Below are 17500 nucleotides of genomic sequence, written 5' to 3'. Positions count from 1 at the left end.
CTTGGCCGGGCTCAGGATGTAAAAGGGGGGAGGGGGAGGGGCGCTAAGGGGAGGCGAAAGAGAGGGTAAGGGGTAGGGGGGGAGGGGTGTGAAGGAGAGGGGTGGGGAGGGGGTTATCTCAGGGTTCCAGGCGGGGACAGGTACCGGAAGGGGAGTGGCGCAGGAGGTATACTATTAATGCCAAGTGATAAGCCATGAGAGGTGGAGCGCTGAGGGACACGTGCATGATTTCTGCATGAAAATAGACGATAAATGCGCACATAGGCGGACGCACGCACACGCAACACACATACACACATGCACGCACAGAAACAGGTACAGACAAAAACACAAATATAGACCCAGCGCAGGCACACACACAACACGAACGAACATCCGCACAAACACAGACACACCCATCCCATCCCCAACACACGCACGCACATGAACTCAGACAGATAGATAGATAGACAGAGAAACACACACACACACACACACACACACACACACACACACACACACACACACACGCACACACACACACACACACACACACACACACACACACACACACACACACACACAACACCTCCCCCCACCCCCTCACCAATCAAAGTGAACCCCAATCATTCCCTCATTTTTTTTATCTCCTCTCCCTCCCTCCCATTTCTTTCTCCTCCTCCCTCATCTCCCTCATTTCTGCAATGGCGGCTAAACAGACCCTTCACTTATCTCGTCAGGATATCAAAGGCGAGACAAGGAATCCTACGGCGCCACCTGTGAGATCCTGAAGAAGAGGGACGATGCCACAGCTGCATCGGGGGGTGGGGGTGGGGGGTGGGGGGTGTACGAGGTTCTTGGAGGAGTGGGGGAGAGTGAAGGAGGGAGGGAAGAAAGAGGGGAGGGAGGAGATAGAGAGGGGGAAGGAGGGGAGATAAGAGAAAAAAGGGAGGTGAGAGAAAGATGGAGGAGAGAGGGAAAGGGAAGAAAGAGGGGAAGGAGGAGAGAGAGAGAGAAGAGGGAGGAGAGAGAGAGGGGAAGGAGGAGAGAGAGAGGGGGGAGGAAGGAGAGATAAGAGGAAAAGGGACGTGAGAGAAAGATGGAGGAAAGAGAGAGAGGGATGAAAGAGGGGAGGGAAGAAAGAGGGGGAGAGGGAAGGGAAGAGGAGGGAGGTGAGTAAGGGAATGAGAGGGAGAGAGCAGGAGCTGAAGTGGAGGGAGGAGTGAAGAGGAGGGAGGAGGGAGGGGGATGGAGAGAGCGAGAGAAAGGGAAGAGAGGAGGAGAAGGTTGTAAAAGGGGATGGGACAAGGGGAAGAGGAATTGTAAGACACTGACGAAGGAGCGAAGGAAGAAGGCAATAAGGCAGGGGGATAAGAAAAAAAGGCAAGAAGGGGAAAGGGAAGGGAAGTAAAGAGGAGGTTGAAAGAAAGGGGAAATGGGAAGGAGAGAGAGAGAGAGGATGTGAGACTACAACTACTCCCCATGTGTCGAGGACGAAGCGAAAGAGGAAGAAGGGAAAGGAAGAAAGAAGCTGAAGCGAAAGAGGAAGAGGGGAAAGGAAGAAAGAATGAAAGAATAGAAGGAAGATTGAGGAAGATCAGGAATATGAGGAAGGGCAATACGGAGCGTGGAGGAAGAGCAAGACCATGAGGAAGAGTAGGAGCGAACAACGTGAAGAAAAGAACAATAAATAAAGAAAGAAAAATGACGAGAAGAAAAAATCGGAGGAAATGATATGGGAGACAAAGGAAAAATTAAGGAGGCAGATTACGAGAAAAGTGAGGATGAGGAAGATAATGAGGAGGAGGAACGAAGGAGGAGAAAGGAGAGTCAAGAAAAATAGGAGGAAATGACATGGGAGACAACAGAGAAAAAGAGGAGGCAGATAACGAGAAAAGTGAGGATGAGGAAGATTATGAGGAATAGGAGGGACGACGGAGGAGAAAGGAGAGACAACGAAGGAATATTGTGAGTTTATGAGTATTTGCCGGATGTTCTTTGCCGGGGAGTGGGTGGAGGCGGAAGTCGGGGGGGGGGGGGGGGGAAGAGGGACAATAATGAAAAAAGGAAGAGGAAATAGTGATAAAGGGACGGAGAGAAGGAGGGGTGAAAGAGGGGAGAAAGGAGGAGATGTAAAAATAGATGGGAGGAAGAGAGAGAAAAAAGCGTGGACATAAGAAGAAGACGAAGTAGGAAGAGGAGGTGGAAGAAGGATAATAAGAGGAGGAGGAGGATGTAGAATGATAATAATGATAATGATAATAATAATAATAATAATAACAATAATAATAATAATGATAATAATAGTATGAAGAAAACGAAGATGAGGCATAAAATGGAAAAAAAGAAACAGAAGTAATAGACAAATCGGAGAAGGAACGAGAATGAAAAGTAGAAAGAGAGAGAACAGGAGGATTGAGAAGAATTGAGATTGAAGGAAAACGTGAGACATGACAAAGAGCCGGTCAAGAAACAAGGGAGACGAAGAAGGGGAGAAGGATGAGGATGGAGAGAAGGAAGGAGGGAATAGTAAAGGAATAGGAAGAAGGAGCAGGAGGAGAGAAAAAAGGGAGAAGGAAGAGAATCGAGAGAAAGGAGGGAAGTGGGGGAGGAGTGAAAGAGGGGGCGAATGAGGAGGGAAAGGAGAGAATAAAGAAGGGGAGGGAAGAAAGAGAACGGAAGGAATAGAGGGAGGGGAAGGAAGGGAGGAAAGGGAGGGAAGGAGGGGAAGGAACAGAGGAAGTAGGGAGGGAGTGAGGAAAAGGACGGAAAAGAAGAAAAAAAAGGGAGGGAAGGAAGGGAGGGAGAGGGGGATGGAGGAAGGGAGGAAAGTAAAGGAAGACAAGCAAACTAGGATGGGAAGGAGGGAAAGAAACAGAGGATGAAAGGAGAGGAAGAAACAGAGGAAGAAAGAAGGGGAAGAAACACAGGAAGGGAAGGAAATTGAACGAAGACAAGCAAGGAAACGAAAGAAGCGAAGGAACAGAGGAAAAAGAAGAAGAAGAAGGGGGGAGGGGGAGGGATGAAGAGAGAAGGGGCGGGGAAAAGAAGAAGAAGGGGGGGGGAGGGATGAAGAGAGAGGGGGCGGGGAAAAAAAGAAGAAGAAGGGGGGGAGGGGGAGGGATGAAGAGAGAGGGGGCGGGGAAAAGAAGAAGAAGAAAGGGAGAGGGGGGTGGAGGGATGAAGAGGGAGGGGGCGGGGAAAAGAAGAAGAAGAAGGGGGGAGGGGGGTGGAGGGATGAGGAGGGAGGGGGCGGGGACACGCGGTTTACAAAGGGAAATGTTAAGAATGAGTCACGTACGCAGCGGGACGAGGCCGAGAGGGGGGGGGGGGTCAGACAGGAACAGGATTACGAGGCGAATGAGGGGCTGTCAACGCTGCATTCGCAGGACACCTCTCAGGGACGCTCGGCCGAGAGACCACGGCGAGGAAGAAACCGCGATAAACGAGGAACCACGGGAACCTAGAAACCACGATAACAAGAAATCAGGGAGGGAAGGAAGGAGCAAGAAACCACGATAACAAGAAATCAGGGAGGGAGGGAAAGAGCAAGAAACCACGATAACAAGAAATCAGGGAGGGAAGGAAGGAGCAAGAAACCACGATAACAAGAAATCAGGGAGGGAAGGAAGGAGCAAGAAACCACGATAACAAGAAATCAGGGAGGGAAGGAAGGAGCAAGAAACCACGATAACAAGAAATCAGGGAGGGAGGGAAAGAGCAAGAAACCACGATAACAAGAAATCAGGGAGGGAAGGAAGGAGCAAGAAACCACGATAACAAGAAATCAGGGAGGGAAGGAAGGAGCAAGAAACCACGATAACAAGAAATCAGGGAGGGAGGGAAGGAGCAAGAAACCACGATAACAAGAAATCAGGGAGGAAGGGAAGGAGCAAGAAACCACGATAACAAGAAATCAGGGAGGGAAGGAAGGAGCAAGAAACCACGATAACAAGAAATCAGGGAGGGAGGGAAGGAGCAAGAAACCACGATAACAAGAAATCAGGGAGGGAGGGAAGGAGCAAGAAACCACGATAACAAGAAATCAGGGAGGGAAGGAAGGAGCAAGAAACCACGATAACAAGAAATCAGGGAGGGAAGGAAGGAGCAAGAAACCACGATAACAAGAAATCAGGGAGGGAAGGAAGGAGCAAGAAACCACGATAACAAGAAATCAAGGAGGGAGGGAAGGAGCAAGAAACCACGATAACAAGAAATCAAGGAGGGAGGGAAGGAGCATGAAACCACGATAACAAGAAATCAAGGAGGGAGGGAAGGAGCAAGAAACCACGATAACAAGAAATCAGGGAGGGAAGGAAGGAGCAAGAAACCACGATAACAAGAAATCAGGGAGGGAAGGAAGGAGCAAGAAACCACGATAACAAGAAATCAAGGAGGGAGGGAAGGAGCAAGAAACCACGATAACAAGAAATCAGGGAGGGAAGGAAGGAGCAAGAAACCACGATAACAAGAAATCAGGGAGGGAGGGAAAGAGCAAGAAACCACGATAACAAGAAATCAGGGAGGGAAGGAAGGAGCAAGAAACCACGATAACAAGAAATCAGGGAGGGAAGGAAGGAGCAAGAAACCACGATAACAAGAAATCAGGGAGGGGGGGAAGGAGCAAGAAACCACGATAACAAGAAATCAGGGAGGGGGGGAAGGAGCAAGAAACCACGATAACAAGAAATCAGGGAGGGAGGGAAAGAGCAAGAAACCACGATAACAAGAAATCAGGGAGGGAGGGAAGGAGCAAGAAACCACGATAACAAGAAATCAAGGAGGGAGGGAAGGAGCAAGAAACCACGATAACAAGAAATCAGGGAGGGAGGGAAGGAGCAAGAAACCACGATAACAAGAAATCAGAGAGGAAGGGAAGGAGCAAGAAACCACGATAACAAGAAATCAGGGAGGGAGGGAAGGAGCAAGAAACCACGATAACAAGAAATCAGGGAGGGAGGGAAGGAGCAAGAAACCACGATAACAAGAAATCAGGGAGGGAAGGAAGGAGCAAGAAACCACGATAACAAGAAATCAGGGAGGGAAGGAAGGAGCAAGAAACCACGATAACAAGAAATCAGGGAGGGAGGGAAGGAGCAAGAAACCACGATAACAAGAAACCTCAATAAACAAGGAACAACGGGAACCTAGAAACCACGACGAACTAGAAACCACGATAACAAGAAACCATGATAACAAGAAATCAGGGAGGGAGGGAGTGAGCAAGAATCCACGATAAACAAGGAACCACGATAAATATGAAACCACAGGAACCTAGAAACCACGACGAGTAAGAAACCACGAAAAACAAGAAACCACAACAGGAAAGAAACTACGAAAAACAAGAAACCATGATAACTATGAAACCACGACAAGTGAGAAACCACGCCGAGTAAGAAACCACGAAAAACAAGAAACCGACACAAAAAAGGAAACCACGACAAGAAAGAAACTAAGATGAGCAAGAAACCAAGACAAATAAGAAACCACGACAAACAAAAAAACACGATAAGACAGAAATCCCAACAATCAACCACGACAAGCAAGAAACCGAGACAAAAAAAAAAGAAACCCAGACAATTAAGAAACCACAAGAAAGAAACGGGGACAAAGAGGCTAAATGAATTCATGACTCGAAGCTTCTGTTGTCAAAGGTTTAGGTGAAATATCGCGTTAAAAAATGGTGCGTCAGATGGGAATGTATGAGAGAGAGAGGGAGGGAGGGAGGGAGGGAGAGGGAGAGGGAGAGAGAGAGAGAGAGAGAGAGAGAGAGAGAGAGAGAGAGAGAGAGAGAGAGAGAGAGAGAGAGAGAGAGAGAGAGAGAGAGAGAGAGAGAGAGAGAGAGAGAGAGGGAGGGAGGGAGGGAGGGAGGGAGGGAGGGAGGGGGAGGGAGAGAGAAGAGAGAGAGAGAGAGAGAGAGAGAGAGAGAGAGAGAGAGAGAGAGAGAGAGAGAGAGAGAGAGAGAGAGAGAGAGAGAGAGAGAGAGAGAGAGAGAGGAGTGAGAGGGAAGGGGAGGGAGGGAGGGAGGGAGGGAGGGAGGGAAGGAGGGAGGGAGGGAGGGAGGAGGGAGGGAGGGAGGAGGAGGGGGAGGGAGAAAGGAAGAAGGAGAAAGGGAAGGAGAGAGGGAGAAAAAAGAAAAAGAAGAGAAAGAAAAGAAAGAGAAAAAGAAGAAGAGAAAGAGAGAGAGAGAGAGAGAGAGAGAGAGAGAGAGAGAGAGAGAGAGAGAGAGAGAGAGAGAGAGAGAAGAGAGGGGAGAGAAAGAAAAAAGAAAGAAAGAAAAAAAGAAAGAGAGTTAGAGACAGAGACACTCAAACACCATAAACGACAAAAAAAAAAAAAAAAAAAAGAGCAAACCAACCAAATCCAAAACAACACAGAAATAAAAATCCCACATATAACTTTTAAAGACACCCCATAAAAGGGCATAGAGTTCGCACCCTATATGAGCCGGGGAAGAAAATGGAGGCAGAACGAAGGGCGCGAATGTCAAGAATCATGAAATTGGAGGGAGGAGAGGGAGGGAGGGGGGAAGGAGGGGGGAGAGGGGGGGGAGGAGGGAGGGAAGGAGGGGGGAGGGAGAGGGAGGGAGGAGGGAGGGAGAGAGGGAGGGAGGGAGGGGAGAGGGAAAGGGAGGGGAGGGAGGGAGGGAGGGAGAGGGAGGGAGGGGAGGGAAAGGGGGGAGGGAGGGAGGAGGAGGGAGGGAAGGGGAGGGAGGGAGGGAGAGGGAAAGAGGGTGGAACGGAGGGGGGCAGGGGGGGGGGAGGGAGGGAGGGGAGGGAGGGAGGGGGGAGGGAGAGGGAGGAGGGAGGGAGACACAGAGGGAGAGAAGGGAGGAGGAAGAGGAGGAGGAGGGAGGGAAGGGAGGAGGGAGAGGGAGGAAGGAGGGAAAAAGGGGGGAGGGAAAGGGGGGAAGAGGGAAGGGAGGGGAGGAAGGGAAGGGAAGGGAAAAGGGGGGAAGGAGGGGAAAGGGGGAGGGAGGAGAGGAGGGGAAGGAGGGAGGGGGGGAAAAGGGGGGAGGAGGAGAGGAGGGGGGGAGAGGGGGAAAGAAAGAGGGTTTGGGAAGGAGAGGGAGGTTTTAGGGAGGGAGGGAGGGAGACAGGGGAAGGGAGGGAGAGGGAAGGGAAAGGGGGGGAGGGAGGGAGGAGGGAAAGGGGGGAGGGGGAAAGAGGGTGGAAGGGAGGGGGAGAGTTTAGGGAGGAGGGGGAGGGGAAACAGAGGGGGGGAGAGGGAAGGGGGGGGGGGAGGGAGGGAGGGAGGGAGGGAGGGAAGGAGCGAGGGGGGAAGGGAGGAGGGGGAAGGAGGAAGAGAGGAGGGAAGGGAGAAAGAAAAGGGGGGAAGGAGGGGAAGGGTTTGGGAGGGAGGAGGAGAAAGAAGGGAGGGAAGGAGGGAAAGGGGGAGGGAGGGAGAGGGAAAGAAGAAAGAGGGGGAGAAGGAGGAAGGAGGGAGGGAGGAGGGAAAGAAGGAGGGGGGAAGGGAGGGAAGGAGAAAGAGGGAGGGGGGGAGGGAAGGGAGGGAAAGGGAAAAAAGAGAGAGAGGGAAGGAGAAAGGGAGGGATGGGAAGGGGGGAAGGGAGGACGGAGGGAGGGAGAGGAAGGGAAGGGGGGGAAAAGGGAAAAAAAGGAGAAAAAGGGGAAGGGAGGGAAGGAAAGAAGAAGGGCGAGGGAGACAAGAGAGAGAGAGGGAGGGAGACACAGAGGGAGGGAGGGAGGGAGGGAGGGAGGGAGGGAGGGAGGGAGGCGTGGAAACCGTACACCATTATTAATACATGTGGATAAATGTTTGCCGCGGATGAGACTGATTTTCCCATATGAATTGAGACAAATGGATTAATGTAGATGTTATGTTTCGTATGATCATATTTTCATCATTGCTATTTTTAAGCAGGTGTGTGTGTTTTTTTTAACGGTATCAGTAAAAAAAGAAAAAAGAAAAAAAGGACAGGTTGTTTGTCGATATTAATACTTGCATCATATCGCATGGTTGGGTGTGATATATTGATTCTAGTAACTGATATAACTCGGTATGAATATCTGTGTATCTTAATGCTTCAATTAACAGGTCTGAAGAACAAAATGTGAATAGGATCGGTTATATCAGTAAAATGCCGGTGCACAGACGCCCTGAAAAGCGCATATGTGGCCAAAGAAAGGACTATTTTTGAGAGGTCAGTGCAGGTACCCTCCCCCCCCATCCTCCCTCCCTCTCTCTCTCTCTCTACCTCCCAGTCCCCCTTCCTCCCTCCCCCCTTCCTCTCCTTTCCTCCCTCTCTCTTCCTCCTGCTCCCCCTCTACATTCCTCCCTCTCCCCCTTCCTCTTTTCCTCTCTCATTCTCGAAAGTTGATTGAGGTGAAAGTGGTGGCTTATTAGACTCACCTGCGAGGGAATCCCCAGGTGGCATTCACTGAGAGGTGGGGAGGGTGGGGGAGGAGGAGGGGCATGAGGGGGAGGCTGGGGGAGGAGGAGGGGCATGTGGGAGGGTGGGGGAGGGTGGGGAAGAGGGGGGCATTGGGAGGGTGAGAGGTGGGGAAGAGGGGGGGCATGTGGGTAGGGAGGAGGGGGGCATGAGGGGAGGGTGGGGAGGTGGGGAAGAGGGGGGGCATGGGGAGGGTGGGGGAAGGGGGGGGGTGGGAGGAGGAGGGAGAGGAAGAATATCCATGAAGAGAATATGGACTTGGTGACAGTGAAAATGTAGGGGGGGAAGAGAGAGAGAGAGAGAGAGAGAGAGAGAGAGAGAGAGAGAGGAGAGAGAGAGAGAGAGAGAGAGAGAGAGAGAGAGAGAGAGAGAGAGAGAGAGAGAGAGGGAGAGAGAGAGAGAAAGAGAGAGAGAAAGAGAGAGAGAGAGAGAAAGAAAGAGAGAGAGGGCGCTCACCTGCGTGTTCCTGGAGGGGAAGGTGAAGGTGATGGTGGAGGTGCCAGGCCGGCTGGGGCTGCTGCAGATGGCGGCCACCGTCGACGGGTCCAGCTTGAGGTCGTCCGCCGCGCGCGCCGCCTCCAGGAAGTCCTTGGTCTCGAGCTCCTCGACGCGCCGCACCGTCGTGCCCACCGTGACGAGGGCGCCGCGGGCGAAGTGGGCGTGGTAGGGCGAGGCGGGGCGCGGCTCTTCGGGCGGCGTCGCGGCGGGGGCGGCGGACGCTGAGGCCGAGGCGACGGGCCCCGATGCGGGAGGGCGCGGCAGCGGAGGGCCCGGCGCGGGCGGCGGCGCGGACGGAGGGGGCCCCGCCCCCGGCACCGGAGGGCCCGACACCGCCAGGGCCGAGTGCCCCCTGTGGCCGGCGCGCGGGGACCTCGGCGCCGGCATCGGGAAGGCGGAGGCGCCCGCGCGGCGCTTGGGGCTCGGCTCCCCGTGCGGGCCCCGCGGGGAGGGCTCCCCCGGGGGCACGCCGGGGCTCACGGGCAGCGTCAGGTCCGGCGGCCGCGGCCGCATCTTCCCGGGCGGCGGCGGCACGTCCCTGAGGTCCCTGGGGTCCCTGGGGTCAGGGTGGAGTCCGCGCAGGGGCGGCGGCGCCAGGGGCCGCATGAGGGGCGGCGCCGCCGACACGGGCGTGGGCCTCTCGAGGGGCGGCCGCGGGTCCAGCGGGGGGTAGGGGCGGGGCGCGTGGCGGGGGTAGTCGCGCAGGAAGTGGCCGGCGGCGGCGGGGGGCAGGAACGGGTGCGGGTAGTAGCCCGCGGGGCGGTGCGCCAGGCTGGGGTAGTGCGGGTAGTAGTCGGGCAGGGAGGGGGCGGGGGGCTGCGGGTAGGGCAGGTGGTCGCTGGGGCGCGCGGGCGTGATGTGGGCGACCTCGGCCAGCCAGGGCGCCGTGAAGGGCTGCAGGTGGTGCGCGTGCGCGTGCGGCCCGAGCGCCCCGCCGGAGCTGCCCTCCTTCTCGCTCAGACTGTTCTTGTTGTGGTCGTAGGCCCCGGCGACGCCCATGCCCGCCTTGTACACGGCCACGTCCGACTTGTACGTGGGCGCGGGGTTCGGGTCTGGCAGGCCCAGGGTCGGGACGCGGGCGGCGGGTAGCAGACGGCCGCCCTCGCCCATCTCGCGGCTGTAGGTGGGCGTCACAATCATGCCTCCTGGAACGAGAGAGAAACGAGTCAGTGGGCGGGACGCGACAGGACTCCTGCGGGACTCCCCTCGGACGCCGGAGGAGAGCCTCGGGGGCGAGCGAGGGAAAGTCGCCGCCGGAGAGACGGAGGAACCTCCTGCCCGTCGCCAGGGCGGGCGTCCCTGGCACGTGGCACCAGGCGCTTACTTGCGCAAAGTACCTTACCTGTCATTCCTTGCTTTCATAATTTATCAAAATACAATGTATACATATACATATCATATACAATAATAATATATATATATATATATATATATATATATATATATTATATATATATACACACACACAAAAAAAACATATATATAAATATATATATATATATATATATATATATATATATATATATATATATATATATATATGTGTGTGTGTGTGTGTGTGTGTGTGTGTGTGTGTGTGTGTGTGTGTGTGTGTGTGTGTGTGTGTGTGTGTGTGTGTGTGTGTGTGTACGTGGATACACACACACATGTATATAACTGTACATTATTTCCAAAGCCTACTCCCCGTGCGCTCCCCTCCTCGCTGCCAGGCCCCGCCCAACTACCTGTGCTAGTTTTCCTCCACCCGGAAAAGAAACCACATGCCCCCCCCCCCTCCACCCCACCCCTTAAAGGAGAGGCCAAGGAACACGCCCTCGAAAACATTTCCCCTCTTCACTTTTTTCCTGAATTTTCAAGCAAGCCGAAAACAATAACAACAACAGTAAGATAAAAAATGGAATACCCGGATGTTGTGGAGGTCGGAAGAAATACAAGTATCAACACAGAATGTTAGTGTCAACTTCCTTACTTATCTGGCAGATTACTTATAAGATGCTACGGTTTGGTTTGTTAAGCTGCTCCTTGAATGAACGTTCGGGACAAACTATTGATAATTAGGAATCAAATCAATATCAAAGAATATTAATAATAGAGAATAACATTACTGATAGATAATAATAATAATGATAAAAATAATAATATCAATAAAAATAACATTGATAATAAAAACACAAATAAGAAAAATCAATTTATAATAATGATAGATGACTTTGATAATAAGAAAACTTTAATAAAAAAAATCACATTTATAATAATAAAAATGATAAATAACTTTGATAATAAAAACATCAAAAATAAAAATCACATTTATAACAACAACAATAATAAACAACATCAATGATAATAACAACGGACACAACATTAAAAATAAAGAGTATCATATTCACGACCACATTAATAATGACAAATTACATTAACAATCTTGTCAAACATCTCGATGGTTAATGAATTTGGGTGAAAATTCGGCACAAAATAAGTAATTGTGTTTGCCGAAATTTTAGCTGAGTCGGCCTCTCCAACTTTGCCTTTTTATTCCTGCTCTTGCTTTCTCCTTTTGGCTTTCGGAATTTCCGTGCTTCAGCAAATCGTCTTTCGTGAAGGATTTTATCGTCTATTTTCGTTTGACTCAAGACACTCTTTTTTTGTGTTCGTTTTCCTGTTTGATATTCTTTTTGGTCTCTTTTTTCTTTTTTTTTTTCTTGGTCTTTTTCTCTTTTTGCTCTTTCTTCTTCTCCTTTTCTCTTTCATTTTCTTATTCTTTTTCTCTTTCTTATTCTCTTTCTGTTTCTTTCTTATTGTCATTATCTCTGTTGCTTACTCTCGTTCTCTGTTTCCCTACCAATTTCTTCATTTCTTTCTCTATTTTATCTCTTTCTTCCCTCCCCTCTTCTCTCTCTCTCTCTCTCTCTCTCTCTCTCTCTCTCTCTCTCTCTCTCTCTCTCTCTCTCTCTCTCTCTTTCTCTCTCTCTCTCTCTCTCTCTTCTCTCTCTCTCTCTCTCTCTCTCTCTCTCTCTCTCTCTCTCTCCCCTCCCTCCCTCTCTCTCTCTCTCTCTCTCCCCCTCTCTCTCTCTCTCTCTCTCTCTCTCTCTCTCTCTCTCTCTCTTTCTCTCTCTCTCTCTCTCCTCCCTCCTTCCTTCTCTCTTTCGCCTCCTTCTCTCTCCCCTCCTTCTCTCTCTCCCCCCCTTTCCCTTCTCCCCTCCCTCCCTCTCTCCCTCCTTACCCCTTTCCCTCCTTACCTCCCTCTCTCTCTCCTCCCCTTCCTCCTCCCCCCCTCCCCCTCTCCTTCCCTCCCTCTTACTATTTTCTTCCCCCTTTTCATCCGCTCCTTCCTCTCTCTCCCACGGGTCCTTCATTTCACCTTGCCGACCTTCTTATCACCCACTTTCTCCTGTTATCAGCTCATTCTCTCTTTCCCCCTGTCTCCTTTCCTTACCAGCCCCCTCCCCATCTACCAATCCTCCCCTTATCCTTCTCCCCATCTCCCATTCCTTTCTCTCCTTCACCCCCCTTTCCCCTTCTTCCCCCCTTTTGCCATCCCCTTTCCCTCTTTTTCCCTCTTTTTAACTCCCTCCCCCTCCTACCCCTCCTTCGCCTCTCCCTCCTCCTTTACCTCCCTCCCCCTACTACCCCACCTACCACCTACACCCCTCCATCGCCCCTCCCCCCACCTACACCCCCACCCCGTCGCCCCTCCCCCACCCACCCAAGAGATAGGAGCGACGCCAGGTAAGTTTATTGTCGTTCGTCTTGTGTTTGTTGTTCTTCCCAACCCTTCGGGCTCCTTGGCTGGATCTTGTGTCGAGCTCCTGTGGCAAGGTGGAGTGAGAAGGGTGGTGGGGAGGAGGAGGGGGGAAGGGGGGGAGGAGGGGGGGAGGAGGGAGGGGGGGAGGGGGGGGGGGGGGAAAAAGGGGGGAGGGAGGGAGGAGCAAGGTGGTGGGGGGAGGAGGAAGGAGGAGGAGGAAGGGGAGGGGGAGGAGGATGATAAGGAGAAGGGGGAAGGAGGAGGGGGGGGAAGGGGGAAGGAGGAGGGGGGTGGAGAAAGGGGAGGAGGGAGGAGGAGGAGGATAGTGGGAAGGGGGAGGAGGGAGAGGAAGATTAGAGAGGAGGAGAGAGGATGAAAGGGAGGAGGAGGAAAGAAAGAAAAGGAAGGAGGGAAGGGGTTTGGGGGGGAAAAAAAGAAAAAAAAAAAAAAAAAGGAAAAAAAAAAAAGATAAAATAAAAAAAGAAGAAAAAAAAAAAAAAAAGAAAAGAAGAAGAGTACACCAAAAAAAGAAGCAGAAAAAACAAAAAAAAAAAAAAAAAAAAAAAAAAGAAAAAAAAAACAGAAGAGAAGAAAGAAAGAAAGAAAAAAAAAAACCCCGAGGAGAGAAAAAGGGAAACAGAAGAGATCAAATAAAACAAAAAATTAATCTCTGGGTCTATATGAAACCCCTCGGAGAAACCCCCCCGACCCATCACACACCCCTCCAATACCCAAGCCTTCCCCCCTTTTCCTCCTCTCCCCCTTCACCCTTCCCCCCTTCTCCTGGGGTTTCCTTTTCCTTACCCCTTTTTCCCCCCCTTTCCTTCTTTTTTTCCCTTTTTCCCCCCCTTCCTTTATTTTCATCCCTTCCTCCCTTCACTTCCTTTTCCTTCATCCTTTTCTCCTCTAACTTCCCCCCCTTTCCCTCCCTTCCTTTTCTTTTTCCCCCTTCCTCCCCCCCTTCCTTTTTCCTTCACCCCTTCCCCCCTTTTTCCTTCCTTCCCCCCTTCCCCCCCTTTCCCCCCCCTTCCCTTTCCTTCCTCCCTTCCTCCCCCCCCTTCCTTTCCTTCATCCTCCCCTTCATTTCTTCCCCCTTCTTTCCTTTCCTTCCTTCTCCCTCCCCTTTTTCCTTACCCCCCTTCCCCCCCTTCCTTCATTCCCCCCCTTCCCCCCTTTCCCTTCCCCCCACTTCCCTTTCCTTATCCCTTCCTCCCCCCCCTTCCTTCTCCTTCATCCTCCCCCCCCTTATTTCTTCCCCCCTTTTTCCCTTTCCTTCACCTTCCCCTCACTTCCTTCCCCCGTAAACCCCAACTTAACTCCCAACAACTTTCAAAACTTTAAAAAATCCTCGCGACCCCCTTCTCGCCTGTCTCCCCGGTAACTTTTTGATTAAAAAAACCGAATCGGGACGTCATCCAAAAATCTGCTCCCCGCCTCCTCCCCCCCTTTTTCCTCATTTTTTTCCTCCGGACCCCCCCCCCCTTGATCCTCCGGCCCCCCCCTTATCCTCGGTTCCCCCTCCCCCCCCCCCCTCAGCCCCCCACCCTTTAACTTTCCATCTTTCTGCCTTTTTAATCTATCTTTGTCTTTTCTGTTTCTTTATTTTCTTTTTCCTTTTCGTCATTCTGTTTCTTTATTTATTTTTTTCTTTCTCCAGATACCTCCCAAGGACCTCCCTTCCCCACCACCATCCTCCTCCCCCTCCTCCTCCTCCTCCTCCTCCTCCTCCTCCCCCCTCCTTCTCCTCCTCCTCCTCCTCCCCTTCCCCCCTCTTCCTCCTCCTCCTCTTCCTCCTCCCCCCTCTTCCTCCTCCTCCTCCTCCTCCTCCTCCTTCTTCCCCTCCTCCTCCTCCTTCTCCTCCCCTCCCTTCCCCCCCTTCCCTCCTCCCCTCCTCCCTCCTCCTTCCTCCTCCCCTCCTCCCTCCCTCCTCCTCCTCCTCCTCCTCCTCCTCCCCCCTCCTCCTCCTCCCCTCCCCCTCCTCCTCCTCTTCCTCCTCCTTTCCTCCTCCCCCTCCTCCTCCTCCTCCCCTCCCCCTTTTTCCCCTCCTCTTCCCCTCCCTTCCCTTCCCTCTCCTCCTCCTCCTCTTCCCCCTCCCTCCTCCTCCTCCTCTTCCCCCCCTCCCCCCCCTTTTCCCCCTTCCCCTCCTCCTCCCCTCCTCCTTCCTCCCTCCTCCTCCTTCCCCTCCTCCTCCCCCCTTTTTTTCCTTTTCTTTTCTTCCTCGACCCCTTTTAAGGAGACAAAGGGGGCAAAAAGGAATCGGGGTATTCCTTTCTTTTCATACGGGGAAAGGGGGCATTGATCAGGGCACACACACACACACACACACACACACACACACACACACACACACACACACACACACACACACACACACACAAAAACACACACACACAAAACCCAAAACACACACACCTCCCCCCTACACACACACACACACACCCCCCCCCCTACACACACACACACAAAAAACCCTCCCCCCCACACACCCCCAAACATTTTCCCCTCCCTCCAAAAAGCCCCCAGACATGCACGCACATCCGATAAAACCGTCATCTCTTTATTTTCCGAAGCAAAAATATATCCAGGAACTCAGGTAAAAGACCTATGAGGTGGGCGGCCTGTGAAAGGGGCTCGTGGGCGTGTGGCGCTGATGGATGGGCGTGAGGAGGCGATTGTGGATAAAGGGGAGAAGAGAAGAGGAAAAGGCGAAAGAAAAATGGTGATAGCCTTGGAGGTTTCAGCCTTGGAAGAGGAGGAGAACATGAAGAAAGAGAGGAAGAGGAGGAGGAAGATGATAAAGGAAGCGAGGAAGAGGAGAGGGAGGAATATGAAGAAAGAGAGGAAGAGGAGGAGGAGGAAGATGATAAAGGAAGCGAGGAAGAGGAGAAGGGGGAATATGAAGAAAGAGAGGAAGAGGATGATGATGATAAAGGAAGCGAGGAAGAGGAAATGGAGGAATATGAAGAAAGAGAGGAAGAAGAGGAGTAGGAAAATGAAGAAAGCGAGGAAAATGAGGAGTAGGAATATGAAGAAAGTGAGGAAGAGGAGGATGAGGAGGAAATGAAGAAAGCGAGGAAGAGAAGGAAGATGAAGAAATTAAGGAATAAGATGAGGAGGAAGATGAAGAAAGTGGGGAAGAGAGATAAGGCAGATAATGAGAGCCGAGGAGGAGGAGGAAACAGAGGATGAGGACGAGGAAGAGGAGGGAGGGGGATAAAGAAGGAGGAGGAGGAGGAGGTGAATGAAGAAAGAGAGAAAGACTAAGAATGAAGATAAAGAGGGAAATGAAAGGAGAATGGGAGGGAAAATACGAGGAGAAGGAAGATAGAGAAAGCGAGGAAGAGGAAGGAGGGCGAGGAAAAGGAGAAATGAACATAAAGAAGAGCAAAGGAAGGAACAGGAAGGAGGAAGACCAGATAGGAAGAAGAGGATGAAGAAGATGAGGATAGGAAGGAAGAAAATAACGAGAGAAGAGGAGTCTGAGGAAAATAAGGAATAGCATGAAGCACGATGAAGTCGAGGAAGAAGAGGAGGACAAGGAATAAGGGAGAGAACGGAGGTGAGGAAAATGAAAAGAATGAGGAAAAAGACGGAGGAATATGAGGAGGAGGAACATGAGGAAGTGAAGTTAATCGGAGGAACATGAGGAAGCGAAGTTACTCAAAGAAACATGAAGAAGGAAGAAGAAGATGAAGATCAGGAAGATGAGGAATAGGCATGAAGGAAGATAAAGAGTAGGAAGGGAAGAGAGATGAGAGTTAGGAAGACTTAGGAGCAAGAGGAATATGAAAATGAGGAGGAAAAGGAAAACCAAACCAATCCCCCCCCAAAAAAAAGATAAATATAAGAGAAAAATAAAAACAAAAAGTAAGTAGATAGACAAATAAGAGAATAAACAGATCAATAAATAAGTGGATGGAAAAATAAATAGATGAATAGATCTGTAGACGATGAAGCAGATAAACAGACATATACATAGATATATGAACAAAGGAAGCAGAATATATGAATAGATAAAAAGATAAAGAAGCAGAATAGATGAAAAGATAACAAAGATAAATAAAGAAGCAGAACAGATGTGAATAGACAAAAAATAAATAAATAAAGAAGCAGAATAGATAAATAGATAAAAAATAAATAAAGAACCAGTATATATGAATATATTAAAAAAGATAAATAAAAACGCAGAACAAACGGAGAAGATAAACAGATAAATAAATAAAATATAAAATAGTCTAATGAAATACAACAAAACTCTTCAGAAAATTGAACTCACACTGCCAGACTCCCACAATGCACCGGGGGCGAGACCGAGGCAAGGGACCAGGCCAGAGCAGACCGTTAAGTGGTCAGCAGATGTCAAGGGGTCAGCATTACTCATGAGGGGGGGGAAGAAGGAGGGGGGACGAGGAGGAGGAGGGAGGGGGGCAGAGTGGAGACAGGGAAGAGGAGGGGAAGGGGGGCAGAGGGAGGGGGACGGGGGAAAAGGGGGAGGAGGGGGCGAGGAGGAGGTGGGGAGGGGGCTGAGTCGTACCTCTCTCTTCTTCTTCTCCTCTCTTCTCTTTTCTTTTTCTTTCTCTATGATCTTATTTTCTTCCCGTTTTCTTTTTTTCTCATCTCTTTTCTCTCTCTATTTTCCTTCGATATTCTTTCTCTCTCTCCTTCTTATTTCTCATCTCCTTCTTTTCCTTCTCTTCTTCTCTATCTCTTTCTCTCTTTTTTCTCCATCCCCTTTTTTCCCTTCTCTTATCTTCTTTTCTATCTCTCCTTTCTCTCTCTTCTCCTTCTTTCCCTTCTCCATCCTTTCTTTCTCTTCTTCTTCTTCTCTATCTCTTTCTCTCCTTCCCTTCTTCCCCCGTCCGTTTCTC

General features: G+C 50.9%; 1 protein-coding gene across 2 annotated transcripts in view; it reads right to left on the bottom strand.

The window, feature by feature from the left end:
- Positions 1-17500, bottom strand: part of LOC113815096 (ataxin-1-like) — a 228853-nt gene that overhangs the window by 17190 nt on the left and 194163 nt on the right. For both annotated transcript variants that reach the window (XM_070132967.1, XM_070132968.1), the window contains one exon: positions 8849-10035. In XM_070132967.1, coding sequence (XP_069989068.1) covers positions 8849-10030 — 1182 coding nt within the window. In that variant the 5' untranslated portion in view covers positions 10031-10035. The remainder of the gene's footprint in view (positions 1-8848; positions 10036-17500) is intronic.

The sequence above is a fragment of the Penaeus vannamei genome, chromosome 18, assembly GCF_042767895.1.
Source record: "Penaeus vannamei isolate JL-2024 chromosome 18, ASM4276789v1, whole genome shotgun sequence".
NCBI lineage: Eukaryota > Metazoa > Arthropoda > Malacostraca > Decapoda > Penaeidae > Penaeus > Penaeus vannamei.
The sequence above is the reverse complement of the archived record's forward strand: the minus strand, read 5'-3'. Positions and strand labels throughout refer to the sequence as shown.